At 38.5% G+C, this 24,466-nt stretch overlaps 2 protein-coding genes and 1 long non-coding RNA gene across 5 annotated transcripts in view; 2 read left to right on the top strand and 1 right to left on the bottom strand.

The window, feature by feature from the left end:
* Positions 1–2,389, top strand: part of baz1a (bromodomain adjacent to zinc finger domain, 1A) — a 74,409-nt gene extending 72,020 nt beyond the window's left edge. For both annotated transcript variants that reach the window (XM_073040022.1, XM_073040023.1), the window contains exon 28: positions 1,349–2,389. In XM_073040022.1, coding sequence (XP_072896123.1) covers positions 1,349–1,545 — 197 coding nt within the window. In that variant the 3' untranslated portion in view covers positions 1,546–2,389. The remainder of the gene's footprint in view (positions 1–1,348) is intronic.
* LOC140725060 (uncharacterized) overlaps positions 1–17,395 on the bottom strand; it is a 32,751-nt gene extending 15,356 nt beyond the window's left edge. Inside the window, exons 1-2 of the long non-coding RNA XR_012098249.1 lie at positions 17,255–17,395; positions 15,778–15,941 (exon numbers count right to left, since the gene is read on the bottom strand). This is a non-coding gene — a long non-coding RNA (uncharacterized lncRNA). The remainder of the gene's footprint in view (positions 1–15,777; positions 15,942–17,254) is intronic.
* cfl2 (cofilin 2 (muscle)) lies at positions 16,712–19,682 on the top strand. Of its 2 annotated transcripts, none has more exons than XM_073040024.1 (4): positions 16,712–16,929; positions 18,175–18,482; positions 18,595–18,671; positions 18,753–19,682. In XM_073040024.1, exons 1-4 carry the CDS (start codon positions 16,927–16,929, stop codon positions 18,875–18,877), a joined length of 513 nt encoding a protein of 170 aa, XP_072896125.1. In that variant the 5' UTR covers positions 16,712–16,926; the 3' UTR covers positions 18,878–19,682. The 2 variants fall into 2 exon arrangements, with proteins under 2 accessions (XP_072896125.1, XP_072896126.1); XM_073040025.1 differs by lacking the exon at positions 16,712–16,929 and adding an exon at positions 17,425–17,553.
* Positions 19,683–24,466: the final 4,784 nt, after the last annotated feature.

Raw genomic sequence — 24,466 nt, forward strand, 5'->3', positions numbered from 1 at the left:
CTCAGTACTGTTGCTACTCTCCCTAGGAGTGGGCATCCTGCAAAGATTACACCAAAGGCACAATGGGTAATGCTGAAGAAGGTGAAATAGAACCAAGGGTAACAGCAAAAGACCTGCAGAAATCTCTAGAACTTGCCAAAGTCTCTGTACATGGGTCCAGTATAAGAAAAACACTGAACAAGAATGGTGTTCATGGAAGAACACCATGGAGGACACTACTGTTTTCTCCAAAAAGACATTGCTGCACATCTCAAGTTTGAAAAAGACCACCTGGATGTTCCACAGTGCTTCTGGGACAGTGTTCTGTGGATGAATGTGACAAAAGTTGAACTTTTGGTAGAAATGCATACCGCTGTGTTTGGAGGAAATATAGCACTGTACACCAACACCTCATCCCAGCTGTGAAGGATGGCGGAAGGAGATCGTGGTTCGGGGCCACTTGGCTGCCTCAGGCCTAGACAGCTTGCAATCATTGAGGAGACAATGAATTCAAAATTGTTTATCAGATTTCAGAGGAGAATGTCAGGTTAGTGATCCATCACCTGAAGCTTAATAGAAGTTGGATGATGCAACAAGACAATTATCCAAAACACGAGTAAATCAACAACAAAATGGTTTAAAAGAAAATAATTTGTGTTTTGGAATGGCCCAAGTCAGGTCCCAGACCTGAACCCAACTGAGATGCTGTGACAAGACCTGAAGAGGACTGTTCATGCAAGGCATCGCAGAAATATTGATGAACTGAAACAGCTTGTGCAGTGAAATGGTCAAAAATTCCTCCTTTGTGCAAATCTGATCAGCAGCTACAGGAAAGGTTTGGTGGAGGTTATTGCTGCTAAAAGAGGTTCTGCCAGTTATTAAATACAAGGGTTCACATATTTTTTCAGCCAGGATTATGAATGGTTAAACAATGTGTTCAATAAAGACATGAAAAGTACATTTGTGTGTTAGTTTAGGCAGATTGTCTATTGTGGCTAGACGAAGATCAGATCACAAATGAGTATTTAATGCAGAAAACCAGGTTCACAAACTTTTTCTTTCAACTGTATTTCCTTTCAACGTGTTTGTTCTTTCCTCTCTTCTTATGTCTCCTCCAGAAATGCAAAAAATATGCCCTCACTAATTGCTCAGTCAGTATTGCCATCTTGCATTCAATCTCTATTGAATCATAAATATTCTTTTTGTTCCTGGCACTCTTTCTCTGCAGCTTGTTTAATTTCTAACTTCTAGTTTGTCATCAACCTAAAGCATTCTTTCCATAGATGCTGCCTGACCTGCTGAGTATTTTCAACATTGTTTTGATGCATATATCTAATATATCTTAAAAAGGTTTTTTTTTTCTTTTCAGCGGATTTTATTGATGATGTGGAATTGATGTTTACAAACTGCTTTGAATACAATCCTCGAAATACGAGTGAAGCCAAAGCTGGGATAAAACTTCAAGCTTTCTTTCACAATCAAGTAGAAAAACTGGGATTGACAATGAAACCTGCCAATGTTGACCATCCACCACAACCTCCAGTTACTAAAAGGTCAAGAATTTAAGGTTGTTCAGTGGTGTTATTTTAATTAGGAACATTCAAAATTTGTCATGTTCCATTTTCCAAAATTTAAATGAGAATCATGCCACAGGCTGCCTTGCCCTTCTTATGAACTGCAATAACTTTTGTTTTACAACATTGAAACGCGACCTGCACTGGACTAAAATTCTTTCTATTAAGCACTCAGGAAGATGTAGTGTGAAACTGCATTGTGCTATGATAAATTTGTAGAGATTTCATAATTTGTGTATATTGGATACAGTAATGTTTTACTGAAAGACTTTTGTACTTTTTTGAAGTAACATTCATGCATAGTAGTGTCTTCCACCAAACATGGAGTAAATGCTATACTTTTATAAATCTAATTGCGGAGCTCTCCAGTGTTATTATTTTGTGAAATATGTTGTTAATTTAAAGGAAAATTAGTCACCAATCTCCAGTTATATTTTTTTTATTTTAATTAAAAATGACTCTTAAAACCAACAAAAGAATGCTACACTACACATGAGTGAGAATTGTATATCATTTCAGTGCTCTATATGTTTCATGCTGGTGAGAATGATTGTCTTACCAAGAAAGATTAGATATTTATTCCGTGTTGAAAACAATTTGTGGGGGTTTGAATTTCATTTGTATTTATGAAATTTGTAATTGAAAAGAGGGGGAAATTGATTTTTTTTTCTCATGCTGCAACATATTGTTTTTTTTAAAGCACGTCCTTTCAAATGCTCAATAAAATGTGGAATCCAGGAACTAGATTCTTATGTAATGTTTCTGGCATCAGTAGTATTGATGATGCAATTTACTTGCAAAGTAATTTTTTTTGTACAAATAAAAGTTTGAGTTGATGCTCATGGTGTTTGTGTGATGCTAGAAACAACAAGTGGAGATCTTGAGTGGAGGTATTTTGTATACCTCCACTGAAACAACTTCAAATGTTGCTGCATTCATCTGCTGGGGCCACAGGTCTTAGATTTAGAAATCCATGTTTTGATAAACATTACATTCTATTGTCAGTTTTAATGTGCAAACACAGTTCTGTTTAATGTGATTAAGAATCAGATTTGTATAGAAGAAAAGCAGACTAAAGATGTAATTCACTTAATTTTACCTGTGCAACTTGGTTTTGTAAACTGGTTACTTCAATTTTCTTTTCTAACTTTGAAAACTGTACACTGAGGAAAATCTATGGAGCTTTGATGTATTCATTCTGTCCCAAAAGACTGATTGGCTAGACACTCACACTGTCTAGCATCAATATTCCTTTTGTCCAGTGCTATTAACAAAGCACCTCAATTTTTTTAATCGTTTATAGAATAGCATCCTGCTTTTCCAATTTGACCAATTGACCTCTGCTGTGATTAGTTTTGCTCTAATTTAGTATACTTGGACTAAAATGTTTTTCCTGAACTCCCTTCATTGGACTTGTCAGTAACACTAAATCCTTAATTCCCCTTATAAGCCACATTGCACTTGCAGTAATTTGATAAAATAATCTAAATATTTCAATTATCCCTGAATGGAAAAGAACGGATATCAAGTATGTTCCCCAATTAGAAATTAGTGGAAGGTAAGTTTTTGTTCAGCAATTTCACTATCACGTTTATCGTTTTCTATTCAAGATTTAATTATGCTTTTATTTTCCAGCTGCACTGGTGAAATTTGAATTTGAGACTTGTCTAAGCCATTTGTCTAGGCTAAGAGATTACTAATATTAGCATGTCCAATATCCTAATTTCCTACATTTTCAATTTTGTTAGAATCTTTTATTTAAAATTTTCTCTCTCTTTTTATATATATATAAAAATAAAAACAATCTTTGAGCAAACACCATGGCAGGATATACACTGACCTTCTGTTTTTTAAAACATGGGTTTTTATAATGGAGTACATGACAATGGTGTTTACATATTTTCAAAAACCCCTTGAGTTGGAGAGCACAGGAGAAATAGTGGGATGGTAGTTTCATTATAGTGTCAGATGTCTGCAATTTGAGGCTGGCAACAACTCTTTAATTCCACTGTACTAAAATGGAACAGACTGTTTCATAGAGCCATATGCAATGAATTATCCAATGAGGAACTCTGAATCTGCATATTGTAAGATGGAGGTTGGAAGTTGGGCACTGCCACATTGGGCTTCCTGCTCCATCATTGGATGGCCACAGAGGCTAAATATACTGAACTGACTGCACTTTATGTCAAGTCTCTTGGGTTACCACAAACCATGCCTGGAGCATACTGGTTTATTTTAACCCACAAATTTTTTTAAAAGTGTTAACTAAATTCCATTAACTTTTAATGTCAGATTAACTTAAAAGCATTTTGAAGACCTTTAACAGCAGTGAGCAAGCATTCCAGAACCAGGGTCCATTGTCTTGAGCCTTGTTCTCACTCATTTGATCCTGAGGAGCAACAGAAAGTAATGGTAACTATGGGGCAAGTGCAGTACTGCATCAGGTTGAGTACAACGCAGGTCTAAGGTTACAATCCAAAGGGAGAAAACCCAAACTGGAAGCTAAAGGTCCGATTGGGTGAAGGGAGTATTCGGGAAGGAAAAGATTACTGCGCACAACAATACCAGGCTGAATGCTTAGGAAAAGAGCATAGTAAAGCAAACAACCAGGGGAGAGTCAAGAAAAATAAGATAATATTAAGGAAGGACAGAAAATTGGGAATACAGTTAGATTAATGTTTTTACTGCAGTCATTGAAAATGGCAAGAACTGTATTGTGTATGCAAAGGAGTCAACTATGTTCAATAAGAGTGATTATAGCTGTGTGAATATAATAGAAAGCTGACTTCAAAAGGGGTATATGGAGACAAGAACCTGTAGATGCTGAAATTTTGGAGCAATGCACAAAATGCTAGTCAGGCAACATCTATGGAGAGAAATGACTAGTCAGTATGTTTGGCCAAAACCCTCCATAAGGACTGGAACAAAAGAGGGGAGAAGCACGAGCAAGAGGGAGAAAGGTCAGAAAGATGAGAAATGATAGGTGGAAGAGGCAAAGGACTGAGCAAGATGAGAAAAGACAGCAGACCATGGAATAAAGAGAAGGAAGTGTGTGTGATAGCTCATGAAGGGAAAAGAGGGATAAAGGGGCCAGAGGAACACAAGAAACTGAGGGAACAGAAGAGGGGGGTTATCTTGACTATTTTTGAACCCCCCCCCCCTTGGTTTACTGTCTTCCCACATACTCTCTTGGATTTTATCAGCTTTCTGTACCCCCAACCATGACCAGTCCTGTGCACTTCTAACCCCTATCAGGAAAGCCATGAGGCTCTTGCTTCTTAATAACACATCCAACAAGTTCCCCTCCAAAACAATTTCCTGCAGAGGCAGCACTGGTGCTCACCCTCTACAGCTTCCCTTTTGGTTCCTACCACTTCCCCAGATCAAAGGTCTAGAAAAAGCATATGTATGAGCCTCAACTATACCTGCCATTTTGTTGGATACATAGAACAAATTGCATTCAAAACTTCAGTAACAAGGCTCCTCAATTCTTTCTCTGCCACAGTGACTACTGCATCCATATAGATGCTCATTAGTTTATCAACTTCACCAACTTCCACCTTCCCCTTTCTTGATCTTTCTGTCTCTATCTCTGGAGTTACGTGTCTCTGCATCCAACATATCAGTCTTTGCAACTTATGGGATCCCACCACTAGGCACATCTTTTTGGTCATCAGACTATAGAACCTTCTTCCAGCTGAGTCTCCCACTGCCTTCTGACAAACTCTAGCTGAGATTTCATCTGAGTTTTTTCCCCCAACAGTGGCTTACTCTTTGCCACTCTCCCATAAAGCTGCATCTGGTGAAGCACCCAGGCAACAGTTGTACGCGTAGTCTCTATCATCTCAGCCACTGAAGCTTGTAACTCCTCCAGAGTTGTTAGGTCTTTTGGTGACTTCCCTCACTAGTCCCCTTCTTGCACAGTCACTCAGTTTTTGAGGACGGCCTGCTCTAGGCAGATTTACAGCTGTGCCATTTTCTTTCCATTTCTTGATGATTGACTTAACTGTATTCCACGTGATAATCAGTGACTTGGAAATTTTATTGTATCCAGCTCCTGACTTGGTGTTTTTCATTAACCTTTTTGAGGAGTTGCTTGGAGTGTTCTTTTGTCTTCGTGGTGTAGTTTTTGCCAGGATACTAAATCACCTTCCAGATACAGTACAGGTGTATTTTTACTACAATCAGTTGAAACACCTTGACTATACACAGATCTTCTTAAACTGATCTCAATTTAACTAATTATGTAACTTATAAAACTGATTGGCTGCACCAGTGATGATTTGGTGTGTCATATTAAAGGGTTGAATACTTGTGCAATCAATTATTTTGTGTTTTACATTTGTAATTCTTTTAGATCATTTCGTAGAGATGTGGTTCCACTTTGACACGAAAGAGTCTTTTGCTGTTGACCAAGAGAAAATGGCCATCAACTTAAAACCTTAAAAAAAAGTGAATACTTTTTATAGGCACTGTAGGAGGGGGATGAGAATGCAATCAGGAAGATAGAGGGAAGTAATGCAGAGACCAAAGCAAAAGTGAAAAGTCAGAGTGGAGTATGGGAAAGTCAAATCCAAAGGTACAGGATTCCAAAAGGATGAGTGTGAGGGTTTTTCATCTGAATGCCAGTTGTATTCAAAACAAGGTCAGTGAACTTGTGGCACAGATCTGTACAAAGGAGTATGATTTAGTGTCCATTACACAAACATGATTGCAAGGTGGAGATAAATGGGAATTTAATATGGGTATCAGGTATTACAGAAGAATAGGCAGGAAAGTAAGGGAGGTGGGTAATGCTCTTAATTAAGGATGAGATTAGGATGACAGTGTGAGACGACAAAATCTAAGGATCAAAATGTTGAGTCTATCTGGGTAGAGATTAGGAATAGTAAGGGGAAAAATATTGGTGTGAGTTTATAGGTCATCGAACAGTGGTGCAGGCAATAAACCAATAAATAACTGATGCATGTAAGAATGGAATGACATTTGTCATGGGAGACTTTAACTTAAAATCAAGTTGCTTGAGGCAATCTTGAGCATTTCATACAATGCATCTGTGATAACTTTCTTGAACAGCTGTTAGTGAACCCACAAGGGAAAATGCTATCTAGTCCTATTTAGTGACAACCTCTCACTCAATGTCAGCAAGATCAAGGAGTTACTGACTTCAAGAGAAGGAGACCAGTCCTCATCGGAGGAAACTGGAGGACTAGGAGAAACCCAGGCAATCCACAGGCAGGATGTACAGACTCCTTATAGAACTGCACCGGTATTTAACTCCGAACTCCGGAACGCATCAAATTGTAATAGTGTCGAGCTAACTGATATGCTACCATGGCCCACTTGAAGCCCACTCAACTCGTCTCCTTACTTGAGGAAAGATGTACTGACTTTGGAGGTGGTGTAGAGGAGGTTCACTCGGTTGCTTCCGGAGATGAGACAACTACAAATGGTGGAAGGATCTCCAATCAAGTTGTAGTTGTCTCATCTTCAGAATATCACCTGCAAAAGAGTCAACTAAAAGTGAATTAAGAAAGATACTGGATGATACCACAGCAGTGTTCAAGGATGGCATTGGAAAACTCAAACACATCAAGGGCAAAATAGTGTTAAATTAAAAAGCCACACCTACATTTTACAAAGCCATCTGGTTCCTTATACCCTGCATGATAAAGTAGCCAGTGAGCTAGATCGCATGGAGGCTGAAGGAATTCTTTCCAAGGTTGAGTGGAGCCCATGGGCAACACCAGTGATCTCAGTAGCCTAGAAGAATGGGTCTGTGGTGATTTGCAGGTCATCAACCCAGTACTGAAAGTAGATTAATACCTTCTGCCCAGGATAGGGGATATCCCTGCAAGCTTTTCGGAGGAAAACACTTAAGCAAAATGGACTTAGCTGGGACCTACCTACAAATAAACATAGAAACATAAAAAATAGGTGCAAGAGTAGGCTATTCAGCCCTTCGAGCCTGCACTGCCATTCAGTATGATTATGGCTGATCATCCAACTCAGAACCCTGTACCTGCTTTCTCTCCATACCCCCTGATCCCTTTAGCCATAAGGGCCATATCTAACTTCCTCTTAAATATAGCCAATGAACTGGCCTCAACTGTTTCCTGTGGCAGAGAATTCCACAGATTCACCACTCTCTGTGTGAAGAAGTTTTTCCTCATCTCGGTCCTAAAAGGCTTCCCCTTTATCCTTAAACTGTGACCCCTCATTCTGGACTTCCCCAACATCGGAAACAATCTTCCTGCATCTAGCCTGTCCAATCCCTTTAGAATTTTATACGTTTCAATAAGATCCCCCCTCAATCTTCTAAATTCCAGCAATAAGCCTAGTCGATCCAGTCTTTCTTCATATGAAAGTCCTGCCATCCCAGGAATCAATTTGGTTGAGATGGAAGAGTTCAAAGTGTTTCTCTCCATAAACACTGACAAAGGGCTGTAATAGGCTTATTACTGGAGCAACATCTGCACCTGCACTCTGGCAGAAAGCTGTGGACCAGTTGCTGCAATGCTGCCAGGCACGCAGCATTACCTGGATGACATCATTGTTATGGTGAGAATGACGAGGAACATCTCCTAAAATCTCAAAACAGTGATAAAGAGATTAGAAGATTATGGGCTCAGACCATGATGCAACTAATGTGAATTCTTTAAAATAAGCATCACTTACTGTGGTCACACCATTGATGCACAAGTGTACTGAGAAAATTCAAGCAGTTGCGGATGACCCAAGGCCAAAGGACGTGTCACAGTTGTGGTCTTTCAGGATTTCTTAATAAGTATAACCAAAATGGCTGCCATACTCCACCCCTTGAATTCATTACTAAAGATCAGGAAGAAATGGGAACGGACAAGGAAGTGTGAGGTGGCTTCTCAAAAGGCAAAGCAAATTGTGACATCAGACACTGTACTCACACATCGCCCAGTGAAGCTTGCTGGTATAAGTGCAGTCATGTCTCATGTTATGAGTGAGGAAAGTTAACACCCCATAGGCTTTGTATCACATTTCCTTACTACTGCAGAGAAAAGTTATGCACAGAAAGGCCTTGAGTCTGGATTAGCATGTAAAACATTTCAACCAGGACTTGTATGAGAGAGTTTACCCTCATTACCAATCATCAACTACTAGTGTCTATTTTCAATCTACAAAAGGCTGTTCCACTAACAGCATCAGCTTGAATGCAGTGATGGGCTTTGCTTCTTAGAGAACACAATTACAAGATCCAATTCAAGAGGGTAACTAATCATGGAAATTCTAATGGATTGTTCCGTTTACCCTTGGGAAAGGTAGTAACTGAAAAATTTACAAAAGTTAACACTCTTCTTGACATATTCTCCCTAGTGTAAATTGAAAGTCTCCCTATTACAGCAGAGATGATTCAAATAGAAACCAGGAAAAAACACATACTGTCTCAGGTCTACATGGCCACCGAAAATGGCAGAAATTCCAGTTCCCCCATTTTTACCAGCACTGGGATGAACTTGCCCTTGACAGGGATTTCCTTATGTGAGGATTGACAGCTGTTGTACCATCCAAGCTAAGAGCTGAAGTATTAGAGGAGCTACATGCTGGTCATCTAGGTGTGCTCGAAAAGAATGCGTTGGCCCTACGCTCTGTCTGGTGACCTGGGTTAGATCAGCAGATCAAGCAGCTTCTCAGGCACTGTTTGGGATGCCCAATTTGTCAAGGAGATGCCAAAAACAATGCCTTTCCATCCCTGAGAATGGCCTGTTTTGCCCTGGCAGAGGATTCATGTGGATTTTGCCAGACCACTCCATGAACACAAAGTTCTTGGTAGTAGTAATGCAGCCAAAAAGTGACCAAAAGGTTTCCCAATAGTCCCCATTACAGCCATGTACACAGTTGGTGTGTTTCAAGGACTGGTGCCCCAGAACATTTAGTCAGTGACAATGGACCACAGTTTGCTGTGGAACAGTTTCAGTCATTCTTGAAAGTGAATGGAATAAGACCTGTTACATCTGTACTGTTTCACCCATCCACAAATGGGTTGGCAGAAAGTTTGTCCAGAGTCTAAGGAAATCACTACACTGACACTGAATCAGAAGCTCACCAGTTTCCTCCTTGCACATCACAATGCAGCACGCTCTCCAATCAACTGGGCCATCTCTCGCACACACGCTTAGATATCCTCAACCCCAATCTTAGGAGTATGCAGGACACAGAGCTGAGACAAATTGAGGACTCTTCAAACAATGAAGATTGATGTTTCACTCCTAGACAAACAGTCCTGGCAAGGGACTACAGAGATGATCAAAAATTGGTACTTGGAAAGATTAAGGGCAGAACTGGACCACTCTTCTACACAGTGGAGATCATCTCTGATGTCATCTGGAGACAACACTTCGATCAGTTGAGGACAGCAGAGTCAATTGTCAGAGAAGAAAGGTGTCCAGAGCTGTCAGAACCACTTCCTGCAGTCCCAGAGTCAACTCCTACAAACACCATGGAGGAGGCACCAGAAACTGAGATTTTTTCACAGCCACAAGTGATATCTGCCAAGCACAGTGACCCTCTTCCCCACCGCCCCCTTGTGAGAAAAGATGTTATCAAACAAAAGTAAGAAATCCTCTTGAAGTACTGAAAATAATGAAGGTATAAGTTTCCTCAGTCAGTTACTTCTCGTCAGCAATTATCAACCCAGTCTTTTATCTGAGTATTATCCCTACACTACCAGCCGTATTCCTAATCCTCTTCCACTGATTTCCGTTCTGAATGGAAATGATTCCTGTCTTCTGCATAACACAGGGTGAAAATCTTAAATATAGCGGTGACATGGGAATCCTAACTATTAGAAAGAAGCAGGTCTTATGTAAGGTTCTTCGGGGGTGGAACATAATAAAATCCATTTGAAGCATAGAAACAGAAAATCTACAGCACATTACAGGCTATTCAGCCCACAATGTTGTGCAGACAATGTAACCTCCTGTAGAAGCTGCCTAGAATTTCCCTACCACATAGCCTTCTATTTTTCGAAGCTCCATGTACCTGTCCAAGAGTCTCTTCAAAGACCCTCTTGTATCCGCCTCTACCACCTTCGCTGGCAGTGCATCCCACACACCTGCCACTCACTGTGTGAAAAATGTACCTCTGACATCCCCCTTGTATCTACTTCCAAGCACTTTAAAACTATGCCCCCCTCATGTTAGCCATTTCAGTCCTAGGAAAAAATGCCTTTGGCTATCCACAATGCCTCTCATCATCTTATACACCTCTATCAGGTCACCTCTCATCCTCCATTGCTCCAAGGAGAAAAGGCCAAGTTCACTCAACCTATTCTCATAAGGCATGCTCCCCAATCCAGGCAACATCCTTGTAAATTTCCTCCCTACTCTCTCTATAGTACCCACATCCTTCCAGTGGTGTGGAGAACTGAACACTGTACTCCAAGTGGGGTCTAACTAAGTTCTTATATTGCTGTAACATTATCTCATGGCTCTTGAACTCAATCCCATGGCTGAAGGCCATCACACCATACACCTTCTTAACAACACTGTCAATCTGCGGAGCAGCTTTGAGTGTTCTATGGACTTGGACCCCAACACCTCATTGATCCTCCACACTGCCAAGAATCTTACCACTAATGTTATATTCTGTCTTTAAATTTGGCCTGCTGAAATGAACCACTTCACACTTATCTGGGTTGAACTCCATCTGCCACTTCTCAGCCTAGTTTCTGTATCCTATTGATGTCCTACTGTAACCTTTGACAACCCTCTAGACTATCCACAACACCTTGAACTTTTGTATCATCAGAAAACTTACTAACCCACCCTTCTACTTCCTCATTCAGGTCATTTATAAAAATCACAAAGAGGTGGGGTCTCAGAATAGATCCCTGCAGAACACCACTGGTCACCAACCTCCATGCAGAATACGAACCATCTACAACCACCCTTTGCCTTCTGTGGGCAAGCCAATTCTGAACCCACAAAGCAAGGTCCCATGTCTCATTACTTTCTGAATAAGCCTTGCATGGGGAACCTTATCAAATGCCTTACTGAAATCCATATACACTACATCCACAGCTCTATGTCCATCAATGCAGCAGGAATTTGGTATAAATGGCAGAAAATTACAAACGGGAGCAAGGAAATCATTGATATCAATTGAAAGTGAGAAGAGGCTGCTGTAAGTTAAAAAAGGAGAATGCCCTCAGCTGAGATGGAATTTGAAAAAAAAACATTGAAGCTTTAATATGATGGTGAACTGTGCAGGGGAGATATCCACAAGGTTGTCCAAAAGAGCCTTCAGTTATTTGCTGTGAAACTGACCAATATACTCTTTAACACTAAATTTTTCTTTCCATACTCTGTAGGCCTGTATCTCCCATTTAATTTTCTATTAAAGTAAATTATCCAAAATTCTGCTGCCCTTTTTTCCTGTGTTGTATTCCTCCGTTGCCTTTCTGTTTTAGGACCTACACTGGCTCCAGAAAAATAAAAGCCTCAATTTTGAATTTCTCTTTCTGGTTTTTTGATCCTGCTGTGACCCTATCCCTCTCATTCTCTAGATTTTCACCAGCTCTGTAGTTCCTTATTTATCTGTACTTCTCCATTCATAGCCTCTGATTCACCCTCAATTTTATTGCTTAAAATTGGTGAATATGCCTTCAATTTTCAAATCCTAAATTACCTTCGTTAAGTCATATTGTTTCTTTCCCTCATTTTGTTCCTTTGAGATCCTTCTTAAAACTTATTCCTTGGTCTATTGCCATTTAGTACTACTGATGAGATAGTTGCTATTTAGTTACTGTTTTGTTAGGTATAACTGGTTAAGTGTTATATATAAAAAACACAATTGTTTGTAGTGATGGTGGTGATGAAAAACGCCATGTTCATTAGGTTAAGAAGAATAAATGTTATTTTACATTATTTAAGGGAAAATTTTTAAGAGGATTTATAAAATGTTAACTAGATGGTGCAATGCTCATACACTCCAAGCAGTGTAAAGAAATGACAAAGTTCCCATGAGAATAGAAGATTGTAACCAAAAGTTGACTGCAGGATTTACTATGTTTTTTTTACTGTCTCCAATGAATTTAATGCCCAGGGCAATGCTGGGTGGTCTGACGATTTTTAATTCAATTGGACTTCGTTGCTTCGATCTGATACCAGTAATTGGCTTGCTAGGCTATGCTAGGAGGTAACCTGCAGATTCATGAAGGTGAGACTGCGCAAGGATGAATATTTCTTGCCCTGTAGGAACAACGTGGGATTACTGTGATTATTTTTTCTGAATCGCTAATGTGGATAAGTAAGGTAAAGAGAGAAAATTCAATATTAAAAATCTGAATTATATTTAAATGTGTAACCCTTGATGTTCATAAACCACTTGGGCATTTATAAAAATCCTGTAATTTCAGAGCTTTACTCCCCTCTCCACCTCACTTTTAAATAACTACTCTTTAGTCTCCCACTAGCAGTAATATCTCTATCTTGTCATGACCTTGAAGATCCTGTAATTTTTCAATAAGATTATCCCTTATTTGTCTAAACTCCAAAGTACACAGGTGTACTTTTTAACCATGCATGACAGAACTTCTCTTTCCAGGAATTAAGCTAGTGAATGTCTTTTGGAATGCCTCCTTATTAGAACGACCCTCCTGAAATAAAGGGTACAGACCTCTACCGAGTAATTCAGGTGCAATGTTACTGATGCCATGTACAATTTTAACAATACTTGTCTATTTCTAAACTCCATTGCTCCAGCAATAAAAGTAAATATGCCATGCCTTACTTGCTGCTCTGACATGTTAACTTCTACTTCATGCACTATGCAGATGAACCCTCTCTGAACGTTCTGGATCCCTCTGTACTCCACAAATTGGCAGTCTCTCTCCATTTATATAGTAGCCCACCTTTTGATTCTTCCTAAATTTTCCTACTTTGAACTCTATTCAACACACTAACTCACTCAACCTATCAATACAGTACCCCACTGCAGAGTCCAATAATTCTCATTGCTCTCCTGATTCATCAGCAAACTTGAAATCCCATATTTTGACCTTCTTCGAAGTAATTAAATAACTGAGCAGCACCAAGGTCTGAGCAGTGGGGTGCTCCACTAGTAATATCTTTCTTGTCTGGAAAAGACCTTGTTGCTCTGTCTCTCAGTTTTCTATGTAATAACCAGTCTTCTGCCAATCATAACACATTCCTTATCTTGCCTACTAGCCTTTTGTGTGGTATTTTATCAAATGTCTTCTGAAACTACACAAATATAATTTTTCTGGTACAAATTTATCAGAAAAACACATTGATATAGAGAGGTCATAGAGAGAAACAGCATGGAAAAATGCCCGTCAGCTCCCCAAGCCCATGCTGACTCTCGACCACCCTTTTACATTAATCCTGCTTTTATTCTCTACACATTCTCCCCAAACCCACCCACCCCTCCCCCATTCTACCATTTACTTACACCAGTGAGGTATTTTACAGTGGTAATTAATCTACTCACCTGCAAGTACAGTATTTGGGATGTGAGAGGAAACTAAAACTTGGAGGAAACCAGAGGGAGTATGTACAACCTTCCACAAAGGCAGCACCTAAGGGTAGGAGTGAACCGGGACCACTGATCCTGTGAGGCAGCAGTTCGACCAGTTATGCCACTGTGTCAATGTGGTTTGATTGTATTGAGCTTTTCTAAATGACTAGTTATCTCCTTCTTGACTACAGATTACACTATCATCCCAATAACTGATGCTACGTAAAGTTTTGTGCTTTTTTTTAATCTTCCACCCTTCTTATACAGTTTTCCAGTCTATTGTACCCTATCAACACAACTAATTCTCTTCTAATGAACACAAGTAATTCTGCAGATGCTGGAAATCCAAAGTAACACACACACAAAATACTGGAAGAACTCAGCAGGTCAAATCTCTACTAACCCTGTTGCCACTACCCTTAATGACAATCAAATTCTGCTGATTTTCCTGCTTTCAATTTTAGTAATTTTTCTAATACTTTGTGTAGGGATTGCTATAAATTCTTCCCTCCTATTTGAAGCCAGCCTTAGAATGCTTAAATGTTCTGTCATTTTCTCCATTCTTATTTTTAACTTTTTGCTTTCAACCTCATGATCTTATGTTTACTTCAGCCACCCTCTGTTTTGTCATACTGTATATCCATAAACGGATTGTAGTTTGTTCTGGTAGTACCTTACTCCTGTAATTAATTTTCTCCCTCCCTGTCAACTTTTTACTCTTCTATTGTTAGATCCTGAATAAATCCTAGTCTCTTAGTCTACCACTGGCTTTTGCACTTGTATGTTGTACCTTTAACTGTGGTAGTTTTCTCAATCTCCTTTGTGAACCACGGATGATGGATCATCTTTCTTATTGAGCCCTTCTATTTGATTGGGATAAGTTTCTGCTATGCACTGTGAAATATCAGCTAAATACCAGCCACTGCTCCCACACATCCTTTAAGTTACATTTTCAATCCACTAATAAACAACTTTTCCTTCATATCTTTATAATTGTCCTTTCTATTACTAAAATTAAGGACTCTGCTTTTGGACCCAAGTGTTCACTCTCAACTGTTTCTACCACGTTGTCATCACTGATCCACAGGTTCTCCTAAACAAGATTTTTATTATTCTACCTCATTATATCAGATTGAATCTAAAATGACCTGTTCATGAGTGGTTCCAAAATGTATTGCTCCAAGAAGCAATCACTGACGCCCTCCGCAAGTTCTTCTTCAACAGTAGTTTGGTTAATCAATCAATAATCAATCAAAATCACTTAATTAATTAAAATTAAAATCACTTATCATAATTGTACTTCCCTTCTTTTGTATCATTGGTATTTCACTATTTATGTTTTGTTCTACAAATGAGGAAATATTTTGGGGTTTCCTGTCTTTGTCATCTTTCCCCCTGCTCTTCCTTATTTCCACACAAACTAATTCCACTTCACAATTTTCTGCGTCTATAATCATTACTCACAAGGGCACTAATGTTTTTCTTAATTAATACTGTAATGCAACTTCACTTCCTTTTTCATTTTGCCTTATCTTTTATAGCATTGAATATCCTGGAACATCAAGTTCCCAGTCCTGCTCTCACTGCAATCTTCCCATTCTTATAGTTATCATTTCAAACTCATTTCTTTCTATTTGTGCCATTGATTTATTTATGATTGCTCTGATAAAGAGCTTTCAAACTTTGAATTTAGAGAGTTATTACTTACATAGGTTCCAGTTTGGATCATACTTTGATTTTTCATTTGTCCCCTTCATTATCCTGTAGCACTACTTGCTCATTTGCTTTTGAGGATGCTGTGGTCAATATGGACCAGTTAGGCCAAAGAGAATGACTCCACACAATGACTCTGGTTCCCATTAAATTTTTTACCTGAATCATAATGAATTATGGAATTATGATTAGAGAATTAAAAAAATGTTCTTCCCTATCTATTCTACCAATTATTCTAAAAAATTCTAAATGGGTTTATTAGCCTAAATCCATAACATTGTATAACCAAATAAGTTATTATAACAGCTTTTTAAAGTATTTAACATAACATATATCGTTAAAGATTACCATGGTAAATATATACTCAATGGGGGTGACTAAAATCAAATCCATTCATATTATATAGGTTATTTGCCTGTTTCAACAAAGCATTAGACTTTTTATGTGTATCATACATGAGCTTCATCAGTAATTACACTTTCTGCAAAGATGCATGTCTAGTAAATGCATCATAAACAGATTGGCTGTATTTTTGAAGTCGTGCACATACAAATTAAACATAAAACCATTCTGGTGATCGGGTGGAACTGATTTAAAATATTTCCACAGAGTTAATGCCATGTTATTTTTTCCCATTTTTTTTTGAAAATTAGTTTTTTATAAGATCTGCGATAACTAAAAGGCCGTGATTGTGCATTAAAGCAGGTCAGCTAACAAACGTTTTTGTTAAGATTTGAGCAGACGTTGTTGACCTAAATCCTCCGTGCAAGGGTTTTCCAACTATATTGCGAGCAGGTCGTTTTGCGCGTTTATTATTAACCTGCTCCGCTCACAGAGTACGCACGCTGCCGGTCCGATCGCGCTCTGGCTGGGCGGAGAGGGAGCGCGCATAATCAGCAGGTGCCCTGTGGCGAGGGTTGGGCAGACCATGTGCTGACTCTGCTGGTGGTGGTGCCGGTGCGGAGTGCGGACGTGCTACGGCTGTTTGCTATCGGCCCAGCCCTCCCTCTCCTCGCAGGACCCCTGTGAATGGTCGAACCCAGCCGCCACCCCTCCCCCGCTCAGCCTGCAGCAGCTGAAGTAACGGTCCAGCGTTCGCTGCCGCTCCCATCCCGTGCGTGGCTGCTCACCGTTGCCACTCGACATGGTAAGTTACTCTCGCCGAGCCCTCTCCTTTTCCCCCCTCCCACCCCTCACCACTCGGCCACTAACCCGCCTATTTTTACCCCACACCGTTCGTTGTGTGTTTCGGGCGGGATGTGGTGGGTTTCGGAGGGTGGATAGGGACGTTTCGAGGTTGCCGGCGAGCGCGGCCGCAGCCTGCAGCGGCCATTTTAACCTAATTTTAGCCGCTTGCATCTTGCATGGCGTTCGCCCCGTGCCTGTCCGGTCAGTGTCCGGCGCTGGCGGCTGACCCACACCGTGACCACTCAGCTTGCCGTCTTCTCCCACCCCCTCTCTCATTACAGTACCTGAAGCGTCCTGTTTAATTGAAAATGGATCACTGCGTGCGCTGTCGGTGAATGTCGGTGCGCAATACGACCAGCCACTGCTGGGTTTTGTACACAGCCGCGGTGGGAGAGCACGGCAGGGTAATGGGGAGGGGGTGGGGGCAGTGGAGTGGCGGAGCTATGACGGACGGAGCAGATCTGCTAACACATTTTATACCCAAGTATGAATCCCGGGGCCATTCGGTCTTTGCTTTCCACGGCCATTTATTGCGGCGTTGTGAAGCGCACAGGAACGGGCAGCTTAGCCTCGAAATATAAAGGTTCGACAACTATTCGTACGTTTTCGTTTGAATCTTTGACTTGTTAAATCTCATCTTTTTTTAAAAAAACGAATACGCCCATTTCGACATGTAAAAGAGGGTAGAGTCAGGAGATGGTGGACAGGATTGTGCACAATGGCCTGAGTCACCAAGATACCGCTCGTGGTTCGACATAAAATATTTTGTCATTGTTTTAAATCAGTGCTGCGCCGGTTTACTGGTGCCTTTTTCTATCTCAAGGATTGACCATGATAATTTGCTGTAAAGGTATAAGGTATTTAAAATATAAGTGGATGTCTGTGGTTGGGTTCTTTTGTTACATTGAGCTCAAAGGCTCCCCCGCCGTCTGTCGCATACCACAATTTGCTGTAATTTGTGTCAGAATCACTGCATCATTACAAGTGATGCTGCTTTTGGCATCGGTGCCTTAACTTGCGCAGTAAAATGAATAGGTGGCCTGTATCCCCGGTTCACGTCTTTATTAATTATTGAAACGTGTGTTTATTAAACTGCATTTTAAATATTTTTTAGGTAATAAACGCTGAATTACTGATTTACAGTGCTGTGTGGCACTAAGATGTATACAAAGCTCATTTTCTGTCTTATTTTTATTTCAAAAAGGCCTCTGGAGTAACAGTGAACGATGAAGTTATTAAAGTCTTCAATGACATGAAAGTAAGGAAATCTTCATCCCCAGAAGAAGTCAAAAAAAGAAAGAAAGCAGTACTGTTCTGCCTTAGTGAAGATAAAAAACAGATAATTGTAGAGGAAGCCAAAGAAATATTGGTGGGTGAAATTGGGGGAACTGTGCAGGACCCCTACTCATCCTTTGTTAAGTTGCTACCTTCGACTGACTGTCGTTATGCTTTGTATGATGCTACATACGAGACAAAAGAATCCAAGAAAGAAGATTTGGTATTTATATTCTGGTATGTATTTTTAAAAATAATTTGTATAGATTTTGTTAAAGCCTGTATATGTTGCCAAATGTTACATCAGTATTGAAGATGGGTATTAACATTCATCCTTTATCTCACTCAGGGCTCCAGAGAAGGCAAGCCTTAAAAGCAAGATGATATACGCTAGCTCAAAGGATGCTATTAAAAAGAAATTTACAGGTTATAGATTTTACTAAGTTAAAAGTTGTTTACATTGATATGGTTTAACAACATATTCATTACATTTTATTTATTTTTCAGGTATTAAACATGAATGGCAAGTTAATGCAATAGATGAAATTCAGGACCGTAATACGCTTGCAGAGAAACTGGGCGGCAATGTGGTGGTTTCACTTGAAGGAATAACCTTGCACAATGACAATTGAGTGCCATCTTGACCCAAGGAGCTTCCATTCCTGCAGCTCTATTATAATTTGATCAGAGTTGGAATAGTTTAGAGTTTTTTTCCACGTAAAGGAGATCTCATTAACTTAAAGCAGCCAATTGGCGGTTGCGCTTAGACTGTTTGATCCCTGTAGTTTTATGTAGAATCTCAAGGAATGCTTTCACATCGTTCATTCTAGCCAAAACAATTGTTGTTGCATGCATTCCTTGTTCCTTGTACAATGAATGTGAACGTTTATGTGAGTAGTTTAGAACACTAAGTATAAACTTTTGAAAACCGTGTGTATTGTCCACTGGTCAGGTGGTAGCCATCAGTTCATTACTGTAATTGTTGAAATTGCACTTGATCACAGTTCCATGAGGCTCTTGTGCATTCATAATCCACTCCTGCCTTGATATAGTTTTGTCATGGCAGTATTTGTTCTACACTTTTCATCAAAAGCACTTTTGGTAACACTTTTTGTTTTTAAAAAAAAAAAGAATAAGGAATGCCAACCAAGTCTCTGTAGTTGCGTCATCAGTGAATTGTAGCTCTTGCATTTTTCATTCCTGTTGTGCAGACCTTAAGGAAGGAGTTGTTTATGTTGCCTTTTGTTTCCAGTGGAATGTACACTACTGAAAAAGAATGGGAGTCAAAGTTTACCATGTTAATCTTTTTCAACATTGAAAAGACATGCAAAATTAGTCATGATGGCAGTTACTGTATACTGGAGCCTTAAATGGAACATTGTTTTTGAGATCAGAAATTTGGCCACGCTTACAATAAAAATTGTGTGGTTAATGGCCGATTGCTGCTCTGGTTTTATTTTTAATGATAAGTATGCTATTGAGAAAATTTGCAACTTTCACTCATTCAGTGTGATCCTCCTTTGTAATGTGTAATGTTTTAAGTTTGCTCTGGTGCTTTACTAATTTCATACTTTTCAAAACTGGAATAAAAATGTGTTAAATTGGTACTCCCAAATTAGTGCATTGAAATGTTACATGATATTAGTTGGTTTTGGTCAAGTTTCAACTTGCTGATAAGTTAAATAGGTTAGTAGCAAGAACTGATCCTGAAGGTAACTGGTGCATTAAAGATGCTAGTGTTTTATTAGAATATTGTCTAATTGCAAGCGAATGAATTCTTCATTACTTAAGACCAGACAAGTTGGTCTTGTCCCTGGAACTTTTGTACAGAGTTCAAGATACTTGAACTCATACTGAATATTTAAATAGAATAGACAACTTTTAAAACACTCTGGAATTCTAAGATTTTTGTGTATATAGAATTCCTTGTGTTAACTTTGAGAAGATGGTTCTGGTTACACTTGGATGTTGGCTATTAGTTACTGGATTTGGCTGAATGCCAACAGTTGCTCTCCTGCTAGAGAATTTGATCTGTATGCTGTGAGCAATCCTTCGCTAGTCAGAGCTATTTATGGGAAACGCATGCTTTTGTGTCCTGTCATCCTTGTCCACAAATGGCAAAACTGGACATAGTTCCAATGCTGGATAAAAGCAAGCATAGCTGCCAAATATTACATGTTCAAAGAATGCATTTCTAGAATGATGGTTGGTGGGGGGGGTGAATCTGAATGTTAACTCTAAAGAAATGGAATTTCTAAGTAGCTTTGCCCAGAAACTTAGTAACAATCTTTTTTTTGCTTGAAAGTAAATTTACTTGTATGCATTTTGTATTCTTTAAATGAAATTTTAATTATGCAGGCATGATTTTTTGCAATCAAGTGGCTGAAGGTAGTGGGAAATGTTAAGTCGTAAAATGGTGTACAAATGAGCTTATAAATACTTTGAAGATAATTTGGTATTTTTAGGCAGTCTGTATTGATAAAGGTACAGTTGAGTTTCAGAATGTTTGAAGTTAATGTCTTGAGTATTTGGTGTTTAATAATTTTTTGTTTTAATTAAATAAAAGTGCAGTAATACCTTATTGCATTTGGAGGACATCATTGGGCATAGCAGCTTTTATTTGAAGATTTAATTACAGCATTTTTTTTTTTAAAAAACAGACCAAGCAACATCTTGAGATTGTTCTTCAGTTAGATCATTGCTAACCTGGCTCCTAACACCACTCATGGAGTTTGTCTCATAATTTTTAATACACAATTGCCCTGAACAAAAACATACAAATTTCCAGTAAACTAAATTATTTGGAATTAGTTGTGCTAAGTGCTTTTTGATATTTATCCAGTGAATATTAAGTTTATAGTCTTCTTGAGGAAACATTCTCTTCTAACCTTGTCAATTTTTCAATAATATTTAAATTTCTTTTTCTGTTTGCAGTGCTTCAATTTTAGATTTTTTGGCAGCAATTAGGTCATTGTGTAGAAACCAGAGCTCTTATCCACAGCCTACAATTTGTAATATTATCCAAACATTTGAAGGTAAAGGGCACAATTTACTGCTAAATAGATTTTGTAGCAAATGGTTTTGTAGACAATATTTGTAGCCAACAACCTCTTACAGGGAAATACCAGCAAATTTTCAATTTTGTCTTAGAAGTCTTGAAAAATGCAATGAATGGAATATAGATATATTGTACAAATGTGAGAATTAGCTAATGACACTTTGAATAGGTATTTTGTAAACCTTTTACTCTAAATTTTGACACTTCTGAAAAATTAAATGAAAGCAAGCAATAGTTGTATAGGTTGAGAATTTTTGAAAACCTAAAATTGCCAATTTAAAAATGAGTTGTGGGAATAACAATGGGTAAAGAGGAAATGGGAAAGGATAACTAAAAAGCTTGATCATGTGTTCAAAATTGCTAAAACTTAAGAAGTGATAAACTTTGTATTCTGTGGATTAGGGTTAAATTCATCTGAGTAAATGTACACTGGAGGTTATTTAAGATTGCTCAGGATTGGGGAAGTGAAAGAGGATTTTTATTTGGCAGTGGTTTAAGATGTTTGGAGTTCAGAAGTTGTCCCAGTTAGTAAGGTTAGAAATATTGAAATGGACTGAAGGTATTACAGATTTTTTAAAAAAGGTTGGAAGCCAATTTGTACTTTGAGTGATCAAGCCTTTGTGCAAAAAGTATTAGGTGGATACAGTTGTATCACAGAATTAATGATTAAATGGATAGTTGATAAGCTTTAATTCCAAATTCCAAAGGCCCACCCAAATCAATAAAACTTTTTGCATGATATTGGGATTCAGATTTAATGTGGTGCTATATATGGTCATTGGTAAATTGTAATCATGCCACTAAGATTTAAATATAATTTATAGTATTTGAATTATGCAATTCCATTTTGTAGCATACAAGTGGATTGACTATTATTTAGTTGCTGTGTAGTATCCTATGGTCAGAGGATTTCAAATGGAAAAGGAGAAGAATCCCAGGTAATCTAACCTTTTTAAAATATATTTGCTTACTAGAACTTCATGTCAACATAAGAAAACTGAAAAACCAGAAATCTTGTTGGTTTTGATCACTGGGTACAGTCACAATAAGAGTTAAGTAATCACCTTGGGGGTGGGGGGAGGAAGAAGCCTGTTGGAACTAAACAACATCTCAACTGATAACAGAAAGAATGAATCTCTTAATGATCATTTGTCATTCTCTGGTCAAAAGCTACAATTAAAGATTCTGTATTTTTCAAACAATAGCCATGGAGCAGCTGTTAGGATTAGCATAGTTGTGTACTGTGGGAGCTGCAACAATAGTATATATTTTTGGAGATGGACAGTTTTCTATTAATACTCAATTTTAATTCTATCCTGATGAGAGGAGAAACAGTTCAGTTTTGAGATTTGTAGATACTCAGCAAATTGGATATACTGCAAATGTACTTTGCCTGTTGCGTGTTCTGTTTTGCTAAGGGTGTGGAGGTAATTAAACTATATTGGCATAATTTATTGCAAATTGATTTTGGTTATTGTTGCTATCATAGATTTGGATGTTTTAATTTTATCATCTTTTAAGATTGAAGCAAAATACAGCAAGTTGTATTCCAAGTCTGTGGACAGCTCTTGAAATGAATTAAAGCAGATTATTTCAGCATCTATTTGTAATCAAATTGATGCTTAAAAATTGAGCTACCAGCATTAATGTCTGCTGCTTAAGAAATGAAAATGTAAATTGTTTAAGTTATTAATCCTTGAAAATATGGCTATCCAATCAATCCATCTATTAAGTGAAACCATTTAAAATGAGGAAATTGAAATTTGGTTTATTATTGTCACATGATCAAAGATATAGTGGAAAAACTTAATTTTGCAAGCCATCCATACAGATCATTTCAAAACATTTGCATTAAGATAACAAGGGAAAACTAATAGTAGGATTTAGAATGGTGTTACAGAGAAAATGCAATGCCGGCAGACAAGGTGTAAGGGCCATGACTAGGTGGATTTGAGTAAAAACCTCATCAGTAACATACAAGAGGTCTGTTCATGAATCTTACAACAGCAAGATAGAAACTCTCTTTGAGTTGGAGTATTTTTTTCAAGCTTTTGTCTCTACTGTTTCCTGAAAAGGGGAGAAGAGAAAATCTGGGGTGGGGGAGTCTTAGTTATGCTGGCTGAGGCAGTGAGAAGTACAGATGGTGTCGATGAAGGGGAGGCTGGTTTTGTGATGGACTGAACCATGTCTACAACTATCGGCAATTTTTTTGAGATCTTGGGCAGAGAGTTAACATACTAAACTGATGCAACTGGATAGGATGCTTTCAGTGGTACAAACTATTCTTGTGATGGCCATTGAGATAAATCCTTCCCCATGTATATGCTTGAATAAAATCTGCAAACTTTTGTCCCATCACATTCCACATATAATCTTACAATTAGATAGCAGTCAGTTGAAAATGGAATCAGGTTTATTTTGTACAAGAATGTTAATGCCCAAACAACTGGAGCCTTTAAGATTTTTCAAAGGAGAGAAAAGCACAAAATGGAATTGAGCTGCACGTGATGAATCAGATAGTGTAATTGGCTTATAGGATCAGGGGCCAATTTTATTCATCATATGCATTTTTGTATATTAAAATTATGCTGTGGCGTGTTGGCATGACATGCAACAAAAACATTCAACAATTATAAGAATAAAGAATTATATAAAAGATAAACTTGGTTAGAGTATGGATATGGAATAAAATCCATAAATACCATGTATTTACAATGTAAAAGCATTATAGAAAGTGATTTAAGTGTTTACAGTGCAGTGACTGAGGGGGATGAGGTGCCTATCCAGAATGGCTAATCAGATCAACTGCCTGGGGAATTAACTTTTAATATAGTGTTAAGTTAGCAAAGGATGTACTTCTATCAGCTGGTAAAATTCTATCTTCTCCAGAACATACTGATTCAAGTCTACACTGCTATCGTAACAGCCACACATTATTAAGCCCTATAAACACTTTCCAGAAGAGCATTTGGAAAAGGAAGTTTGCTGGGTGGGTAGTATCCACAAATATTTTTCCTGCCCATTTCTTTGCTTTGGACATATCCAAGCCTGTAGTGATTGTAGACTGCAGCCAATGACCTTTTCAGCTGACTTGGCAGTTTTTTGTAGTTTTCATATTAAGAGGATGCTGCACCAAACCAGAGAGTAATGGCTAATGTGTGGA

This window comes from Hemitrygon akajei, chromosome 3 (genome assembly GCF_048418815.1).
Source record: "Hemitrygon akajei chromosome 3, sHemAka1.3, whole genome shotgun sequence".
In the NCBI taxonomy this organism is placed as follows: domain Eukaryota; kingdom Metazoa; phylum Chordata; class Chondrichthyes; order Myliobatiformes; family Dasyatidae; genus Hemitrygon; species Hemitrygon akajei.